This window comes from Micropterus salmoides, unplaced genomic scaffold (assembly GCF_014851395.1).
Source record: "Micropterus salmoides isolate LMB-PRFRI ecotype aquatic unplaced genomic scaffold, ASM1485139v1 Ms_hic_scaffold_23, whole genome shotgun sequence".
Taxonomy (NCBI): Eukaryota; Metazoa; Chordata; class Actinopteri; order Centrarchiformes; family Centrarchidae; genus Micropterus; species Micropterus salmoides.
The window spans coordinates 6,008,714-6,028,246 of NW_024041484.1; the positions used below are offsets into that span (position 1 = coordinate 6,008,714).

Here is a 19,533-nt window from a genome sequence, read left to right on the forward strand (position 1 = left end):
CTCTCTGAAGTCTAAATTCTTTTCACTGTTTTTGTCTTGTTTTCACAAATGTCTCTTAATCCTCACCTCACCTTTATTTTTAACCTCTTTTCTGAACTCTTCTCCTTTTCTTTAACTTCTCTTCACCTGTTGTAGCAAGTGCTTTTGCGATAGCAAGTCCTCCCCCATTTGGACTCCAAAGAAAAGGCAAAACGGTCATGTGGTCTACAAGCACAGATCTCGGTAATAGGCACTGTGTGGCATGCTCCCAGGGAGTGTGTGTGCGGTGGGGTGTTGGTGTGATTTACTTCTGCATCTTAATGCCATAAACACCTCGGTATGTTGGAAGTGATGATCTCTCTGGTTCACAAACTGGACTAAGACCTCTGAGGTGTCCAGTTCTTGCAGAATAAAGGGTGAAATGGATATGCAGTAATACTTTTTTTACTGGTACCAGACTGAATTGGCTCTATGTCACTGCAGAAGTGACCATTGAATTTCACACGGTGAACTACACAAGTGTGATAGATTCTTGTTGTGTTTTTGACTCAGCAAAATAGCTTTGCATCTAATTCTAGTTATTGTATTAGATCTCTGCCTGCGTATTATGAAAATACCTGAATCATGATGATGGGACTACTACCACAGCACTTTTATACTGTAGTTGTTAATTGTGCTAGCAAAGCATTGTAGGAACCACAGCTAGAACACACCTTTGACCTGTCAGATTGCTCTGCTAAAAAAACAAAAAAGAGGATTGTAAATGGGAAGGATTCGCTGTCCAAGTTTCCCATTCACCTCCGTGTTGTACCTGCCTGTGCGGTTTTCACCACTGACTCCAGCTTCCCTCTGAACGTCACTGTGTATTTTTGCTCTCCGGATTGTGTGAGTGTTTGGTATGACCCTTGAGGGTGACCCCCCTCCTCCTCCCTGTGTGTAATCCCCGTTGCAGGCTGTGCGAATGCACCGAAGCTGAGGCGGAGATCGTCCTCCAGCTGAAGAACGAGCTGAGGGAGAAGGAGCTCAAGTTGACAGACATCCGCCTGGAGGCGCTTAGCTCGGCCCACCACCTGGACCAGATCCGAGAGGCCATGAACCGCATGCAGGTGAAATCACACTTTGCGGCTAAACGCAAGTCAAGCTTGTGCTGACCGACCTGGGGGCATCTACTGTATTTATGTTTGACGCAAGTCAAACTGGAACAGCATGCAGAATTGCCCATTTGTCTGATCATAGTGGTGAAGAACTCATATCTAAACATCAAATTAAAATGACCTTTTAAGTTGTTTGCTAAACATGAAGGATTTTGTCTTGCCATCAGTCATGTTTATACCTTTCTTGCTACATGTTTTATTTCTGCAAAGGCTCAGAAGGCAAAACTTCACTCCGGCTGTCCAGTTTATTTGGGTTAAAGTGGTGTGTTCCTCCCTGAAGGCACTGGAGCGTAACCGCTACCAGTTAGGATGTTAACAATGCACTCAGTGGGTCACTGGATGGCGCCAGTGGGGCACCTGGAGGGCTGAAGGACAACTATCTGATCTTACACACACAAAAACACAAACTCATCAACACAGAGCCTCTCACACTATGTCTGTACACATAACACTGTTGCAGTTTAGCTAGTTAATTGTAGTTCATGACATTGTTCCAGGCCTTCATTCTCCTCGGTTGGTGAGGAAAATCTTATAGCCCTTTTTCAACCCATGAGTTCCAGGAACTGTGGATCAAGAAACTCATCTCAGAAATAAAACTGGACTAATGTTCCTAGTCACCTCTAAACCCAGCAAAGACAGCTCAGTTTGACTCTTAAAAGTGGAAATGTAACAGTGAATGGTAAGTAATTAGTAAATAGTAAGGAATTTAGAAATACAATTATTCGCTTTCTTGCCAGGAGTTATATGAAAAGACCACTAGCCTACAACTGGAGCCAGTAGCCAGTTAGCTTAGTTTAGCATAACAACAGGAAACAGGAAAACAGCTATGCAGGTTTTGTCAGAAGTTAACAAAATCCACCTACCAGCACTTCTAAAACTCACTAATAAACACGTTATTTTTGCTAAATCTGTGCAAAAATCTGAAGTGTAATAATGACAAGTAGCTGTTTTAAGGTGTTTATGTGCCAAACTATTTATTGACCACACAAGATATACCATGTTAATTAGTGAGCTTAGTTAGTTTTGATTAGGTGGATTTTGTTGCCTATGAACAAAAAATAGGCGACATTTGGATACTGTGACTTGCCAGCTAGCTTTCCAGCTATCACTAAACACAGAGCCAGCATGCTGTATCACCTCTAAAACTGGCAATTAAAAATAAAAAAATTAAATTAAAATGTCAAGGTGAACACGCATCAGAAATGTAGAAATAAATAAATTTAGTTTAATTGCCCATGAAGCGGAACAAAAAGTTTTATCCTTACAAATACATGTATTTGATTTATTTATAGAATTCTTACTGATGCATTACAATGAGATGCCTTCTATCATTTTAAAGTATAATGTTCCGAGGTGCTGCATCATTTCATATTCTTAAAAGAAGCACATTTAATTAGTTCAATTAGATTGAACATGATAACAGAACAGAATAACAAGCCTGAATGCAGGAAAATGACCGTCTGCTGTTGGAGCAGTCATTACTCAGCGTTACCAGAGTATTTAAATGCTGTTCCTGTCAGATTTTGACTCATTTTCATTCTTTTGTCAAATAAACAGAATGAGATTGAGACGCTGAAAGCAGAGAACGATCGTCTGAAGTCCAGCGGGAACGCCACGCCGACAGCCACGCCCGTCAAGACCGCCAGGCCGCCCTCCGAGACCTCCAGCACATCCTCCTCCTCCTCGCGTCAGTCCTTGGGGCTATCACTCAATAACCTCAACATCACCGACACCATCATGTCAGGTCAGTTCAGTGTCAGCTCTGGTGTCTGCAGCACGTTGATGTGTGAAGTGTTTGTGTAAATCAGCGTTAGCAGCCTGCAGTTTTTTTTTTCTGAGAAGTTGAAGCAGTCAGTGTGGGAGTGGTGGAGGTGAGTGCAACAGACTTAGCAAACCAAAAATAATACATCTCAGAAAGGTTTTACTGGCCAATGAGGACAGAGTATTCAACAGAATATACCCCAGAAACATTCTTTAGGTTTTAAAAGGACAAGTTGGCTCTTTTTGTCTTTAAAAATGTTGGCAGGTGTATTCAGCTATTAAGAATTAAACCCCCAAGCATGGCATTGTAAGTGCCACGTTCTTATGTCTAGTTAAGCCATAGGACACACTTTATGGTCTGCAGCAGCTCTCAGGGCAGAAGCTTTTTTATGTGGCAAAAAGTTGGATTAGCTCTCTCCATACTTGCCTGAATAAATGGGAGACAATTGTGCTTGCAGAGAGAAATGATCCAGAGGAGCCGCATGAAATGATGAAATAGCTGCTCTCTCTCACACACAAAGAAGGCGTGTAGCACACACACACACACACACACACACACATACACATACATGACTATGCTGAAAATCTCTCCAGGCCTGCTCTGTTTGAGAAGTGAAAGAGGTTTGTCCCTCTCACTTGTCCTGTAATTAACATGGAAGGCGCAGCTCTCTCAGAGGCCTTGGGCCCTCGTTAATAGATGGAGGGATGAGCCGAGAGCGGTGACGCGTGGGAAGACGAGTGGGCCAACAGACGTTATCACCGCAACACAGAGCCCTCAGCTAAGGGAAGCCAGTCGAATACAAAGTACCCCCTTCCCTCTCTAAAATGGAGTCTGGAATAAAGAGAATGAAGAGAGGCTTATGGTGGCTGCTGTCAAAGGTTAAAGGTGGCAGGAAACTAAACAAATAAGTCAAACTTGCACAAAGTAGAAACACGGCAACAGACAAATGTTGTGACGAGTATCCTCTATTTGCTGTACTTTTGTATTGTTTGTTATTTTGCACTCTGTGCTAGTAGTAATCCCTCATAGTTAAAGCTGCCATAATCAATATTCGTATATTAACTAAGGATCACCTGACTACTTGTATGTGAAAGCTGGCGCTTGTAAGGACAAACCCACAGAAAAGGATCATATGCCTCTGCAGTTCCCCTCAGCTCCACAGGGCATTGTAGCATGTTCAAGGTTTTGGTTTCCAAGCCCAAAACTGTTCTGGTTCACTCTCACCCGTCTCGCAGCCTTGCTTTTTGCAGCTGTTTTCAGGGAGAATGCTTGGAGAAAGCACTGACAGGCCAGAGTATCTGTCCAGCACAAATGACAGACAGACAAAAGTCGTGGCTTGCTGGTGAACATTGTGGAGCATTCAGCAGCTAAAGAGCCACATGTATTTCTCAGGAGTTGGTGGAGAGCTAAAACAGAGAAAAACACCACTCCAAATAAATGAAAATGTTGCTTCATGTTTATTGCATGTCTATAGGCAATAGGCAACTGTGTGCTGACAAATCCATCAGATCAACTTAAAAGGTGATAATATGTCAGGGTTATGTTTACAGTTGGTTTCTTCTGCCCCCAAGTGAAAAAAAATGGCCAGATATATAGATTGCCAAAATTCAGAGAAGAACTTCAGTGGTATTCAGTAAAATGTGAGGAACAAATGTGAAAAATCTGCTGATAAAATCTGAGATTTTTGACACTGTTTGATTGATCATAAAATCTGAGGGTGGTTACCTATCAATTTTGTTCCACTGCTGTCGTGATCTCCAACGTACTGATCTCTAACATACATCTCTCAACACCTGAAATACCTGAAATAAACCTCTTCCTATTGAATGAGCTCCCATCTTCATGGAATTCTTTGTCTCCCTCCCTCAGACTGTGCTCCATTTAATTTCCTAACACACAGTCATTCTTACATTGTCATGCTGTGCACTCACTAGTAAACGCTCTGTATGAAAACATTGATTAAATGTAAAAGTAATTATCACATGAAAGAAAACCCATTAGTATTCTTTTACTTTTGATTCGGTTTGTCCCTTTCCAGCTATAAATTGCCAGCAGGCAGAGTGAGTTTGTCTATAATGAATCGAGGCTCTGATAGATTAAAGTTGGTTGTGTTTCCTAACAGAAAGTTTTGTTTTCAGATATTCCGCTAGATGACAGCTACGAGGGCAATCTACGCAAAGACGGCCGGAGTGTGCGAATAGTGGTTACCATCAGCAGTGGGCCAAAAACCACCAAGGTTAGTGCATGTGGATTTTACATTGTTTCTCTTTTCCATCTGCCTGTAGTCTTATTTGTTCTCACTCCTTTTGTTTTAATACATTTGACAACTCTTCAGGGTAAACAAAGCCAGGATTACCTGATTGGGTCTATAGGTGTGAGTGGGAGGACCAAGTGGGATGTCCTGGATGGAGTCATTCGACGCCTCTTCAAGGTAAACAGACCATTGCTCATAGGTTCAGGTCAGTTATTTTGGCACATAATTGGTTTATTTTATTCCTACCATGAGAAATGTTTGTCCAAATGTTTTATGGCAGATGTCAAAGTACAGTCACACAAAACACGGTTGTCCATCGGATGGAAACTTTTGAAAATAATGTAGCATTTTATGCCCACATAAGAATTTAAAATTCTCCCTCTGGTCTTTTCAAGTGATGTCTGTATATGTGGTGTAGATGATTTTTCATGCTCCTATTCTGAAAAGGTGTTTATCAGTAATTACCAGGCATTCATTTCATTTAAAATACAGCTATTGAGAATGAAACAGATAGAAAAAAGCATGCACGGGCACTTTTTACTAATGCTGTATCCATACAGCCACACAGACACCCATATTTATTAAAGGCGTTTTATTCCACTTTCAGTAAGTGCCTGGAATTGATCCTGACCATAGATGAATGCATTATTTTACGTCTTTGGAATTAGCTGAGTTTCAATCATAATTATATGAAATTAAGTTAATTATAAAGGTAATTATATGCATACAAAAAAAATAAAAATAGAAAATAGAAACAATCTCTGCACACCCGAATGTGTGACAGGTGCATCAGAGGAAACTGAATAAAACCTGAAAAACTCCTTACTGCTAGTAAACTTATTTATTTACAGTGTTTTGGTCTGCTCGACTTTTTTCGGGTAAGTGAAAGTATAGAAATTAATGCATTATAAAACAATTACAGCTCCAGTGTCAGTTTGAAGATAAGTGTGTTGGACAACAAGAATTACAGCCTGTATGTAAGCATGATCAGCAGTGCAGTTCTTTTTCCCCACTGTCCTCTAACCTCTCTTTCCTCGCAGGAGTATGTGTTTCGGGTGGACCCTCTAACCAGCTTGGGTCTCAACTCAGACAGCATTGTCTGCTACAGGATGGGCGAAGTGGTTCGCTCCCACGCCTCCGAAGTGCCTGAGCTGCTGCCCTGCGGCTACCTGGTGGGCGACAACAACGTCATCAAGGTCAACCTCAAAGGTACGGCAGCAAGGAAACAAGTTTCTATTCCAGGATTACAGATTTTGTTTGGATTCTCAAGAAAAGTGATTTTGAGTAGAGAAATATATTAACTTGAGTCTCATTTAACAGTCTAATGTAATATGACTACATTAATTAAAATTTCTTTACCTCCTTCTATACATGCTATTCCTTGCCTCCCTCTTTCTCCCTTCCTCTTCCTAGGTGTGAAGAGAACAGTATAGACAGCCTGGTGTTTGACGCGCTGATTCCAAAGCCCATCATCCAGCGGTACCTCAACCTGTTGATGGAGCATCGTCGCATCATCCTCTCAGGACCCAGCGGCACCGGCAAATCCTTCCTGGCCGCCAAGCTGGCCAAGTACATCATTTGCCAGATGGGGCAGGAGGTGACTGAGCACAACCTGGCCAGCTTCAACGTGGACCAGAACTCCAGCAAGGTAGGAAGAGGAATTCAAAAAGGGCAGAGACAGGAAAACCAATTGTTCACACACATCACATCTACCAAACAAGGTTGTGTACATCACATGCAAATATTAACAGATCTTTAGAGATGGCCTGGTTGCATTACATTGGCGTATATATTCTGCTGCTGAGTGTGTACAAATTGCTCTCTCTGCCTCGTCTCCCTGAGATAATTGAATGCTGCTTGGCTGTTAATAAACTCAAACATAGATTTACTGCTGTGATTTGAATTTTAATCCATTCTTTTATTAGCTGGCATTTAGAGGTGAACGTACATAAAAAGTTTGTAGGGACTCAGATCATAAACTGTACACTATTATTTATTAAACCTACACTTCAAGCTCTTTACATCCAAATGAAAAGCCATCAACGCTTTCTTCCCCAGGATCTGCGTCAGTACCTGTCCAACCTGGCAGAACAGTGTAACTCTGAGGACACGGACACGGAGCTCCCCACTGTGGTCATCTTGGACAACCTGCACCACATTGGCTCGCTCAGTGACATATTCAACGGCTTCCTCAACTGCAAGTACCACAAATGGTGAGGGAATAAAAGCCAATGTCAAAAACAAATAATAATAAAAAAAACAACAACCTGTATCTCAAATTGAGAAGCCACCCTGGTGTCCATCATTACTGGCCTGACAGCAGTTATTTAGTGAAACAGCTTGATTGTGACTGTGATTAATTATGCGTGTTGTTTCTGCCTCCATCCAGCCCTTATGTTATTGGGACCATGAACCAGGGAGTTTCCTCCTCTCCTAACCTCGAGCTACACCACAACTTTAGGTTCGTGACACACACTTTAACCTCAACCTTGACCAGAAATGTCACACACAACAGTCATGTCTCAAAATGGTGTGTAAATTCTACGAGTTACTCATCACACTGTGACATTGTATCGTTTGCTATGTGTACAAATGTTAAAGGTTCCACAGAGAAATGACTTATAGTTTTGTTTGCTTTGCATCATCTTGCCTGTCAGATAATGTGTTTAGTTTCAGTTCTGTCAACATGTTTTTTTCTCACTGATTGTAATCTAAAGGCATTCTTCCACAGGGAGAGCTGTAATTACATCTCTTGGATAATTAGCCTTTTAAATGAAAATGAATTGGCTATAATGCATGTTCCGAGTGAGGAACAATTCTGTTTGGCATGTTTGACTCGCATGATGATTTGGCAACTACAAAGTCATTAGGGAAAAGTATATAAACGGGTTGGACAATAATTTAATATGAAGCTATTATAGTAAAGTGAAATAATCCCAAAACTCTCTCAAGTCTCGTCATCTCTCAGAGCTGCTTTGATGAGACATCTGGTTCCATTTTGAGCTGATTTATTAGCTCTTCTGCTTCTGTTTCACCATCGATCATCTGTCCTGCTGTAGGTGGGTGCTGTGCACAAACCACACGGAGCCGGTCAAAGGTTTCCTGGGCCGTTTCCTGCGGCGGAAGCTGATTGAGACGGAGATCCATAAGAACATGCGCAGCAATGACCTCATTAAGATCATCGACTGGATCCCCAAGACCTGGCAGCACCTCAACGGCTTCCTGGAGGCACACAGCTCCTCTGATGTCACCATAGGTCAGGTTCCCACACACACACACACTCTCTCTCTCTCTCTCTCTCTCTCGTGTGTTCTGTTGGGCCGATACTGAACCCTTCATGGTGTCTAATTTTAGCCTGTGTCTGTCCACTGAATGCACTAATACTGAGTCTCTAATTACTAGTGAATTAAATATTAATTGACTGACTATAGCTTGAATTAAAAGAGTGTGGTAACCCTGTTAGATGTTCCTGCGCCTCAACTCTTGTGCAGCACATGTGTTGAGAGTCTGCTCCATGTCTTTGGGCCTTTCACCATCATCATCTGGGCTATTTTGTGCCTACAGGCCCCCGTCTCTTCTTGTCCTGTCCCATGGATGTGGAAGGCTCTCGTGTGTGGTTCACTGACCTGTGGAACTACTCCCTGGTGCCCTACCTGCTGGAGGCTGTCAGAGAAGGGCTTCAGGTACGTCCTGGCAACTCTCTGGATCACCAGGCTAGGTGGCTAAAGGATTTGAAAGTTACCAGCCACAATAAATTTCCACTGGCCATAAGAATTCTTTTGAAATTAAAACAGGTTATACGTTTCTATCTGCATTCTATGTAATAGGTACTTTTACTTTTGATACTTGAAGTGCTTTACTTAAGTCAGTCAGCAGGACACCTCACTGTCTGATTTTTATTTCACTTCATGCAACTCTTTGGCAAATCACAAGATGCACATATATGTGAATGAAAATAGCAGGTGAGCTTGGACTCCTCCAAGTCCCTGTACACATAACCTACCACTAAGTGCTGGTTCTTGTGATTGCACCTTTATAGGAATCTAAGAATCTAAATTCAGAAAACTGCCATCAAGAATCCCTGACAAGCAGCTGTGTGTCATGAAAACAGAAAAGCACCAAAAAGCAAATATATATATATATTGTATACTCTTTCCTTACTCGGGCCTGTTCCCCCACATCATTCACATCTCATCTCCCTCTTTGACACGCCTGCAGCTGTACGGCAAAAGGGCGGCGTGGGAGGATCCTTCCAAGTGGGTGAACGACACGTATCCATGGAACGCTGCCTCACTGCAGCAGGACGGCCAGTCACTGCTCCAACTGAGGCCGGAGGACGTGGGGTACGAAGGCTACAGCTCATCCAAGGAGGGGGCCTCGTCCAAGCAGGTGTCTCAGAGTGACACTGAGGGAGACCCGCTGGTGAGATAGACATACACAAAACAATTACAGTGATTATCCTCTAAAGTCAAGGAGCTTCTGGTTTATGTATAGAATTTAAAACAATTAACAACGTAGGAGAATATTGAGGGACTAATTAAAATTGCCCCAATGTAAGAAATGAAACAGTTGTAGTGAATAATGTGCTATGGAGATAAATACATGTCCTCCAAATGAACTGTGACCCAAACCAAATTTTTAATTAAATAATTCAAATGTATCTGCATATATATAGCAGATTTATAAAGTTAATCAATTCAAGGATGCCCATTTCCATAGAAACCTAGTCTTTCCAAGTCTTTTTTCAAGTAAAAAGTACAATAAGTAGATAAGCAAGTAAAGTAGCTAGGTGGTACAGGCTCCTGAACACAACCTTAGCGCACCACACACACACACACAGAAGGATGAACTAATCAGGGAGGGGGAATAGAGAGAGAGGCAAAGTGAGAGAGTAGAGAGAGCTATTTAATTTCCTTTCGGTGGGTTATTGCAGCCCAAGAGGAATTAAAGGGTAGTCATCCAAGCACAACTGGCTTGATTTAGCAAGTGTGTGTGTGTGTGTGTGTGTGTGTGTGTGTGTGTGTGTGTGTGTGTGTGTGTGTACGTCTGTCTAGTGTGCTCAGGCTCATTTTAGGAACACTTGAAGCAATGCACCAGATGCAACAGCACTTCTGCATTATTTAGACCATTAGCTCTGTTGCAGGGATGAGAAGTTCTGTGCAGTTTTATTGTGGTGATTTGCCACAAGGTTTTATAAGTGCTTTTTAGCACGTGTATTTGTAAGTATTTTGTAAGAGAAAATTTGTGAGTCATTAGACTTTTTAGGTTTTTAATAGGTGTTTTAAGCATGGTGGTTGGTACACTTTCAACCAGGCACTGGCGCTTGATCAGAACAGTTTGATTTGATTCTGTTTTGCCGATTCAAGATTCTTGTGATCACTTTAGAGTTCTGGCAGCTGTCTACATTAAGATGGGTAGACACTGTATAGATTGGGCATGATTCTAGCTACAAATTGGTCAAACCCCCGACAAATTTTAGATTTGAGGAAGATTAATCTTAGTCTTGCTTTTGTCCTTTATTACAAAGCACTTTGTGACGTCTTACCTATAAAGGTGCTATATAAATAAACTTAACTTACATACATACTTACATCCCCACTACCACAAAAATATCTAACAAGATAGGAGTACTTAGACACACAAAGTACCTTGTTTATTGGACAGTATTGGTTACTGTCCAATAAACAAGGTACTTTGTGTGTCATCTGACTTTTATTACATTGTATAGAATTAATCTAAACAAACCACTGTGGCTTCACAAAGTAATAAAAGCAAGTTGCACCATAGATAAAGGCCAATAGCATACACACACAGTTGGAAAAACTACTACATAAAACAAAACAAAATTGTAGGTGGGTCTACAGGTTAGTATGACACCTCTGTGCACGTGTTATCTGTCTTCTGTTTTCCACCCCCGGTCTCTGTTATAAGGCGTTTCTTTGTTTGTTTGTTGCGTTTTCAGATGAACATGCTGCTACGACTGCAGGAGGCAGCTAACTACTCCAGCACGCAGAGCTGCGACAGCGACAGCACCAGTCACCATGACGACCAGCTGGACTCCTCGCTGGAGTCGGCGTTATGAGACCAAGAGCTGCGCTGGGAGACCCAGAACCCCTCGGTCGCTACCAGACACCCCTATAGTGCAGAGATGTATGATATATGAAAAGTTTTATTATCCAAAATGGTATACCAACCGTTTCAAAGAAAACACATATTTTTACATAACAGTGGTGCAATATTAAATCAAATTATTGAATGTTCTAAACAGCAGTAGCCAACTTGGTCCTCAGTGGTTCAAAATGATAAACATAAAATCATACAAGTTGGATTATTTTAAACACATTAAACAGTAATGTTAGCTAGTCATTTTTTAATGGATGTATGTATAACATTTTAGAATACAACTTTTCATATAGGCTATGTGTAGGCGGGACACGTCTGTAGTTCCTCTGAAGGTGACTTACAATGAGTAAATCACCTTTGTGCTTACCCACGATGAGCCACAGATTGCACCGTTATTTTAACTTTGGGTGTCAATCTGCATGTGAGGGGGGGGGGGGGGGGGGAGAGAAAGCCGAGAGTTTGACGTGACAAAACTGGATTTTTCTTTTCCTTATTTTTTTTTAAATCCCACATATATCTTCAGATGTTTACAATGGGTTGGGGGTGGGTTCTGTTGTTTATGTCTTTCCTTGTTTACAGAGGTGCTTCTCACACAGACACAGACACAAATGCACTTACTTACACACAGGCAGCAGGAGGACACTGTCCTTTAATCAGAGGGCTTTAATTGGTTCAAGCCCCCATGTGACCAACAATCCAGCCTGCCAAAGTGCCCTTGAGCAAGGCACTATTTATACCAACCTGGGACCTTGCTCCCTGACCCCACCTACTGAGGGATGCAAGTAAAAGGAGAATAATAAGTGTTTTCATGTGATACAATGCCCTCTGGTGGCCACAGTGGAGACTCACAGCTCTTAGAAAACTGGATGTAAACAGTATAGTAAGGCTAAGGCACACTTTTTTTGTCTCATTGTTTACCACCATATCATCTTATTTGGGGGTCTTTGCCTTTTCTGAATATAAAGACAATTATATACCTCCATGATGGCACCAGATGTGGTTGATTTGAGACATTTTCAAAGCCTCTACAGCCCAGCTAGGGGCACAAGAATGACATTTTCATAGCATACACACACACACACACACACACAACACACACTCACACACAACACAAACAAACACACACACCTCCTGCTCAGGCGTCACTTGAGCCTCATGGTGCTGGTCTCCTGCCCTGAGCCTCCTCAGTGTCAGGCACTGCCAAGTCGCTCTCTGCTGCCCTGCATGCCAACAAGCACAACGGCATTGTCTGTGTGTCATCCAGCCACATTGCTACTGTGAAGAAAACGATGGAGTGCCAATGTTTCCCTTTGATTTACTGCCAAATGTGCACACACACACAACCATACACACACAGAGACTACATAACAACGCACAGCTGACCATGCTTGTAAACTTTGATTAAGTTGCTTTTGGCCTTCCACACACCACAGTCCATTTTTTTATTATCTCAGAATGCACAATGAGAACAGCAGGCAGCGCCTTCTGTTGGCCAACACAGACCTGCACCAGTTGACTGTTCGCTAAACCCTTGACCTCTGTCAAGCTTGGATTTCTCCACATGTTAAAGTAGTGTGCAGGATGGTGAAGTGGTTTGAGAGATGCTCCTTATTTTAAGAATTTGGAAGGTGGGGTCTTCGTTAGCATTTCCAAACAGCCACAAGAGCCAAAGTTGAAGGAATAGGTTAAATGGCGTCTGACGTTAGCTGCAAGTGTTAGCATGATCGAGTAACTAGCTCTTTTTTTTAAACGCTCTTTTTTGTATTTGGGGATGTTGACACTCCAGCAACCCCAGTCAATATTAGCCTGAGATAGCATTAGCCAAACGCAGTGCTCACCCTATAAGCCTTTTCTCTTGTAATGTTAAAAAGTGAAAATATGAACAAGTATGTAAGATAAGCAGTCTAACAGAGTTGTGTTAAATCAGTCAGTCAGTCTGATCTTACTTTCTTCTCTTATAGCCTACTTATAACGCTAGGACTCACTAGCTCTTCTGCATTACAACAGTGGTTTATCAACTGCTGAGGGTGCTGACTGTTTACATGGACATGCAGCTTTAATCTCCGTATTTCAGTAGGATATCATGTCCACCAAGTGTAGCCTATATTTAAGACCCATTTACAAGATTATCATTTTAAAATGAATCAGCAGGAAAAATGAATTAGTTAGTTGAATTAGCCAGCTAGCTCCAGCTGATAAAGTCTGTCGACAGCTATCACATCAGCTGACAAAACTGATGCCTATTAGCTGAAAAAGGGAAGCCGGCTTTTGTTAACCTCTATCTGAGATCAAGGACCTATTGATTAAAAAAAATACTGATAATTTGGAGTGGCAAACGTGCTATTGATGTCATTGTAAACTGCATATGTGCGAGAATTGAAAGCTTGAGCGGTGTAGCAACAGTTACGTAGGGGGCAGAGCTTAGCGAACAGTTAATTGTCGATAGCTGAGGTCCTGTGTCACGTGCGTCAACCAGCATGGAGAAGCGGGTGGGGTTTTCTGCAACAGGGAAATTCTGTAAGAAACAGGAAAGCAACAGACTGACTTTCAAAAATGTCTAAGGCTTTTACTCCAACAGATGAGAGCTATGACGTTATTTGATCAATCAACAAAATATCGGTAATGTTGAATTAAACAATGCAAGCCAGCAGTGTCTTGCTTGCTTCTGGTACTCATTTGAGAGTCTTGTTCAGCATCTTACCAAAAAAAAGAGAAAAGAATCCAAAGTATTTTCAAATGCAAGTTAACCAGATCAGCTGAATAAGGGAACAACGATACTGGTGCTTTCTCACTGCCTTAAATGTGCAAAGGTTTGGGAGGCATCCACTGCTCCCACTGGCCATAGTGAGAAGAGGAGATGTTGACGTCAGACGATGATGATCTGCTTCTTGCTATGTCAAAGAAGCTGCTTGTACTCTTTTGTTTTTTGTCACTCCCTCTTCCTCCAAACCGCCCTTTCTTGTTTCTGACAGTTAAAGTATAAAAGAGTTGATGCTGTATTTGAAAACTTTGAAACTGACCAATATTGTAAAAACATTTAAAAAGGGGTGGGGTATTTTTCAGTTGTTGTTTTTTGCCCAGTTGAGCTGGGCTCACTTGAACTGACAGGAGCACAACCAAACTGTTTTGGGTTTTCTAGCCTGACGAGCATGTTTTCAAGCTTTTTAAAGGGGGATGCATTGAGAAGAGACCTTTAACGTTATGTATGCGTGTATTGGATGGAAGCCATTTTGAATTTTGATTGTCCTCTCTTTGTTTAACGAGTGGGTTGGTTTTGCACACTTTGAGGTCGGGGTGGGTTGTAAATACTTAAGTCTTGCACAGTGAATCAAAGATGCATTCTGCCCTGTTGATGTAACAATATGCTTAATCCGCTGAGTAAATTATTGTACTTTGAAAACAAAGAGAAAAAAAAGAAATGCAAAAACTCAACACGCTGTCAGAAAGAGGTGTGTGTCTTGTGGTGATTGGATGTTTAGCCTATGCAGGTGGCAAAAGGTGTACAGTAAGAAACTGTTTTTTTTAACTCACTGAAAATCAGACTGAGAACACAAAAAAGGCACTTTTCCAGTATTCCCCCATTCTGTCACTATATACTCTGGATCCTCTCCGTCTTTAGGAATGCCTGCTGTTTCTTGGAAGCACTTCCTCTCTGGACATTTTAACCCAAGCTTACCGCCACGTTACGCTTGCCAGCTGTCCGAGGCACTGAAGCTGACCTGACACCGTACTGTAAACATTTACCAACAACCAACAGGTGCTAATGGTCAGTCAAAGCCCATCATAGACCAAGAAGTCATGTTGTCACAACCTCAGGACAATCCTATCCCCTACAATCCTACCTGTGTTCAGCTTCACACGTGTCTCTGCAGCCAAGCCTCCGATGGTTTGAATCTGGCACACTTGGCCAGCCTTGTGTCCGCAAGTGTGTGTAGTTGTATGGGAAGGGGGTAGTTCGTACCTAGACTTACACCCACGTGTCAAACCTTAGCTTAGATCTCCCACAGTTCACCCTCTCAGCTACTCTACACTCCTATACACCATAGTGTTGATGATCAACTGGTAATTTTTCCCACTTAACACTTTGCAGTTAAATCTCAGTTGAAAACCATAGCATTTATTCTGGTTTGAGAGAAAGTTTAATTCTTTTTGGGTGAAACATTTGTCCTTAAATGTTTTATATTTTGTACATTTGTATGTAACATATCATGTAAATAGACAGAGACAGTGATTTAACTCATCTGGAGGATTTTGTAGTCTTTGTAAAGCCCTAATAAATGGTATTTGGTGTCACACGAGCAAACAACATGCTGAGCCCTTTGTCTGTGTCCATTAAATGTGTGTGTGTGGTCTGTTTTGGCCAGTTTGTGGAGTGGAGGGTAAATGCACCAGATCTGAGTAGAGTAGCCAAAAATTGTACTTTTACATTAGCAAGCACCCAAGTAGAAGTGAAGGCATTCAACACAATAAAAATTCTGTATAAGTATCTAATGAAAAAGCTATATAAGTAGTGAGTAACTTAATTAGCAAAAAGTAATGTATTCAAGAGTTTCAGAATATTACAGTGTCCTTGTACTTTGAGAAATTTGCTTCTCACCTTGAGTAATAAATTTGGAGACTCCCAGCTCGGCTGTAAACAGTATAGTAAGACTGAGGCACTCTTTTTGTCTCATTGTTTACCACCATATCATCTTATTTGGGGGTCTTTGCCTTTTCTGAATATAAAGACTGTCAGAATGAAGCTAATGTTAGCTGTAACTAAGCTAAACTGTAGAGCTGTCTTTAGCATTAAGAGTACTGTACTGTACAGCAGTTTAGCATTAGGGGTCATCAGTTAAAATATGAAAGCTACACTGTACCCACAAGCAATGTGTCATTATGTGTCATGGCAGACAACTGGTAAGAGCTGTTATTCAATTCAATTTTATTTATATAGCGCCAAATCTTAACAACAGTTATCTCAGAGCGCTTTCATAAAAGAGCAGGTCTAGACCATAGTCTGTGATGATATTTACAGAAGTCCAACAGTTCCCACCAAGAGCAAGCACTAGGCGACAGAGGCAAGGAAAAACTTCCTTTTAAGAGGCAGAAACCTCGAGCAGAACCATGGCTCAGGGTGGGCGGACATCTGCCTCGACCGGTTGGGGGTAAGAGAAAGAGAGGAACAGAGAGAAAGAGAGAGAGGGATAGAAGGAGAGAGAGGGGAGGGAGGCAGCCAACACAGTATACACACAGAGGTACAGTAAAGGTGATGTTGCTATGGACTAAATGAAAAATGGTACAGATATTTACAGTAGTGTTAATGATAATAATCGTAATGTTAATGATTATAATAACAGTAACAACAATAGGACTAGTAACAATAGTCGTTGCAGCAGAGGGTGTCGAGCAGGAACACGGGGGCAGCAGGTGACCCGCAGCCACAGATCCAGACTCCACAGCTCCAGAGCCAGAAACACCTGCAGGAAGTGATAGGAGGAGAGAGGAGAGGGACGAGAAAGCACAAGACTATTGGAAAGGGGAGAAGTTGTGTTGGTAACATGCAATAATAGGATGAGGTTGCATACAGAGGGAGAGAAAGTAGAGGAGAGAGGAGCTCAGTGCATCATGGGAAATCCCCCGGCAGTCTAGGCCTATAGCAGCATAACTAAGGGATGGTTCAGGACTCACCTGGGCCAGCCCTAACTATAAGCTTTATCAAAGAGGAAAGTCTTAAGCCTACTCTTAAATGTGGAGATGGTGTCTGCCTCCTGAACCCAAACTGGAACCTGGTTCCACAGGAGAGGAGCTTGATGGCTGAACGCTCTGCATTCTGGGAGCACAGTGCTCTGGTGGGATAGTACTATGAGCTCTTTAAGATAAGATGGTGCCTGACAATTAAGAGCTTTGTAGTTGAGAAGAATGATTTTAAATTCTATTCTGGATTTTACAGGAAGCCAATGCAGAGAAGCTAAGACAGGAGAAATATGATCTCTTTTCCTGGTTCCTGTCAGACAATTATATTAAAAATATAATGACAATCTGCATGTCACAATAACCTTGGTATGTCAAGTATAGGCAACAATACGTCAAATGTGAGCTAAATTAGTATTTTTTCCTGTAGAAAACGTAAATGCTTGCATTAATGCTATATATATGTGCATCTATGATAACACTAAATGGCAGGGAACTACGATGCTGTGTGTAGTCAGAGGATACAGTCGAATTACAAATGAATCGAAATGTGTAATGGTCTATATTCTCACAGAATGTAAGATTGGATAGACTGAAATGTCAATTTAATTTAATTTTAAAAAGCCTGTATGAACATTCTGGAAACCTAGCGTTTTATTCTGAAGGACTAAATGACATGTGGCATTCTCTTCCGGGGAGCTCGCAGTACCAGCTGTATCCAAAGCAAAGATGGGAACAGGCGCGAGAGAGTCAGAAGACCTTAAAATGTTTAAATCTAAAGCAGCGTCGGTCCCTTTACCGAAATACTCCTATTGGTTTGACTTTTGGGCATTCGTGGTCTTTGACATCGTGTTTTTCCTCGTCATGTATTTCATAGTGCCGTAAAAAGGTAAGTGTTTCTAGCTAACGTTGTAGAATTGAGAGGGCGCGGCTACGGAAGTTGCTAAACAAACTTAGGCTGCGGTCGAAAAGTCAAAAATCTCCTTTCCTAAGCATTTTTCCTTGGTCTTGATTGAAAACGTCATGAGGTCAAGGATAGATGTGAAGGGTAATTCATAGGTCGACTTGGGAAAAGACGACCGCGGTTCTAAGAGAGTCCGACTGCTCTTTTCTAAGCGACGTAGGATGTAACTGACGTGACCTGCCGTGACGAAACTACAATGTTCTGAAGATGGACTACAAAAAGCGCATGTTTGACACTGCGCCCCGCGTTGTTTTAATGCAGGCCATCTAAAGGTGAACAGTACAGTGGACTGCTACTTCAAAACCAAGATAGCAAAAGGCCTATACCAGTCACCAAATAATGGAAAGGGTTGTGCTGCCCACCCATATTTATCAACATGAATCCTAATTATTACATGTAAACACAGTGTTTTCCACAGAATGACAGCGTAACTGTGAGAGAGAGAGGGAGAGGAGGTGCTGCTGTGTAATCAAAAACGATTTTACCCATTTTAAATATTAAAAAAACAATTAGTGGCGGTCAGTGCTGATAATGTGGCAGGGCGCCACAAATAAATCCATGTGTGGGGAAACACTGAATAATATATTACATTTACTGAAGTCATCCAGCTTGATCATTGCCTTTATTAAGGCGAAGGTGTCAGCATCTGTGACTGAAGTAAAATTAATTAATGATGCTGAAGGCTGGCAATACAGTGGCCAAAAATAACTAATACTGAGCATTTAATGTGAGCCTACAAGCTGCAACATTATCCTCACTTTGATCATTTTACAAGATGAGTAACATAGCTGGCGTGGTTCTCATTTATTGTTGACTGTTCAAGACATATGCATATTAGCAAGTTATGGCATAATGAAACATAAAATGGTGTTGAAACAGTATCAGATTACAACAAAGGCAAAAGAAAACAAACCAGAAGAAAGAAGGAAACTGTAAGTGTCTTATTCAAGTATCATAATATGCGTTAAAAGTGGTCAATGGATTTTATCGTTTAAGTTTGAGAATGTGCGTCGCTTTAAATGTCGCTGCAGCAAGAAATTGTGGGATAGCAGTGCACCCTCTGCTAAAGGAGATAAGAAAGGAAGCATTGAGGCACCTTTCCTTAGCTTTTAGAGAATTCAACTAGCTGACTGCCACTGGAATACTACTTGTTCACTTCACTCAGTTAGGAACCTTCCTAAGCAAAAAAGTTTTTTTGATTGCAGCCATAGTATTTGTAACCAAATGGGAAGTTGTAGACTATTTGAGTAACCTTAACGCTATTAAGTTGTTTTCGGCCTGTCAATGCCATCACTGTACACTGCTCAAAAAAATAAAGGGAACACTAAAATATCATCCACAAATTATCAATGGAAATCAAATTAATCAACCCATGGAGGTCTGGATTTGATGTAATGTCCTTAAAACAAGTCAAAATGAGGCTCAGTAGTGTGTGTGGCCTCCACGTGCCTGTATGACCTCCCTACAACGCCTGGGCATGCTCCTGATGAGGTGGCGGATGGTCTCCTGAGGGATCTCCTCCCAGACCTGGACTAAAGCATCCGCCAACTCCTGGACAGTCTGTGGTGCAACGTTGCGTTGGTGGATGGAGCGAGACATGGTGTCCCAGATGTGCTCAATTAGA

The 19,533-nt window shown here is 41.7% G+C and overlaps 1 protein-coding gene across 1 annotated transcript in view; it reads left to right on the top strand.

The window, feature by feature from the left end:
- Positions 1-15,586, top strand: part of LOC119917988 (neuron navigator 3-like) — a 199,755-nt gene extending 184,169 nt beyond the window's left edge. The window contains 12 exon segments of the mRNA XM_038738477.1: positions 932-1,085; positions 2,691-2,877; positions 5,034-5,131; positions 5,231-5,326; positions 6,190-6,362; positions 6,566-6,797; positions 7,208-7,362; positions 7,539-7,610; positions 8,209-8,405; positions 8,714-8,832; positions 9,368-9,571; positions 11,112-15,586. Coding sequence (XP_038594405.1) covers positions 932-1,085; positions 2,691-2,877; positions 5,034-5,131; positions 5,231-5,326; positions 6,190-6,362; positions 6,566-6,797; positions 7,208-7,362; positions 7,539-7,610; positions 8,209-8,405; positions 8,714-8,832; positions 9,368-9,571; positions 11,112-11,231 — 1,807 coding nt within the window. The 3' untranslated portion in view covers positions 11,232-15,586.
- The last annotated feature ends 3,947 nt before the right edge of the window (positions 15,587-19,533 follow it).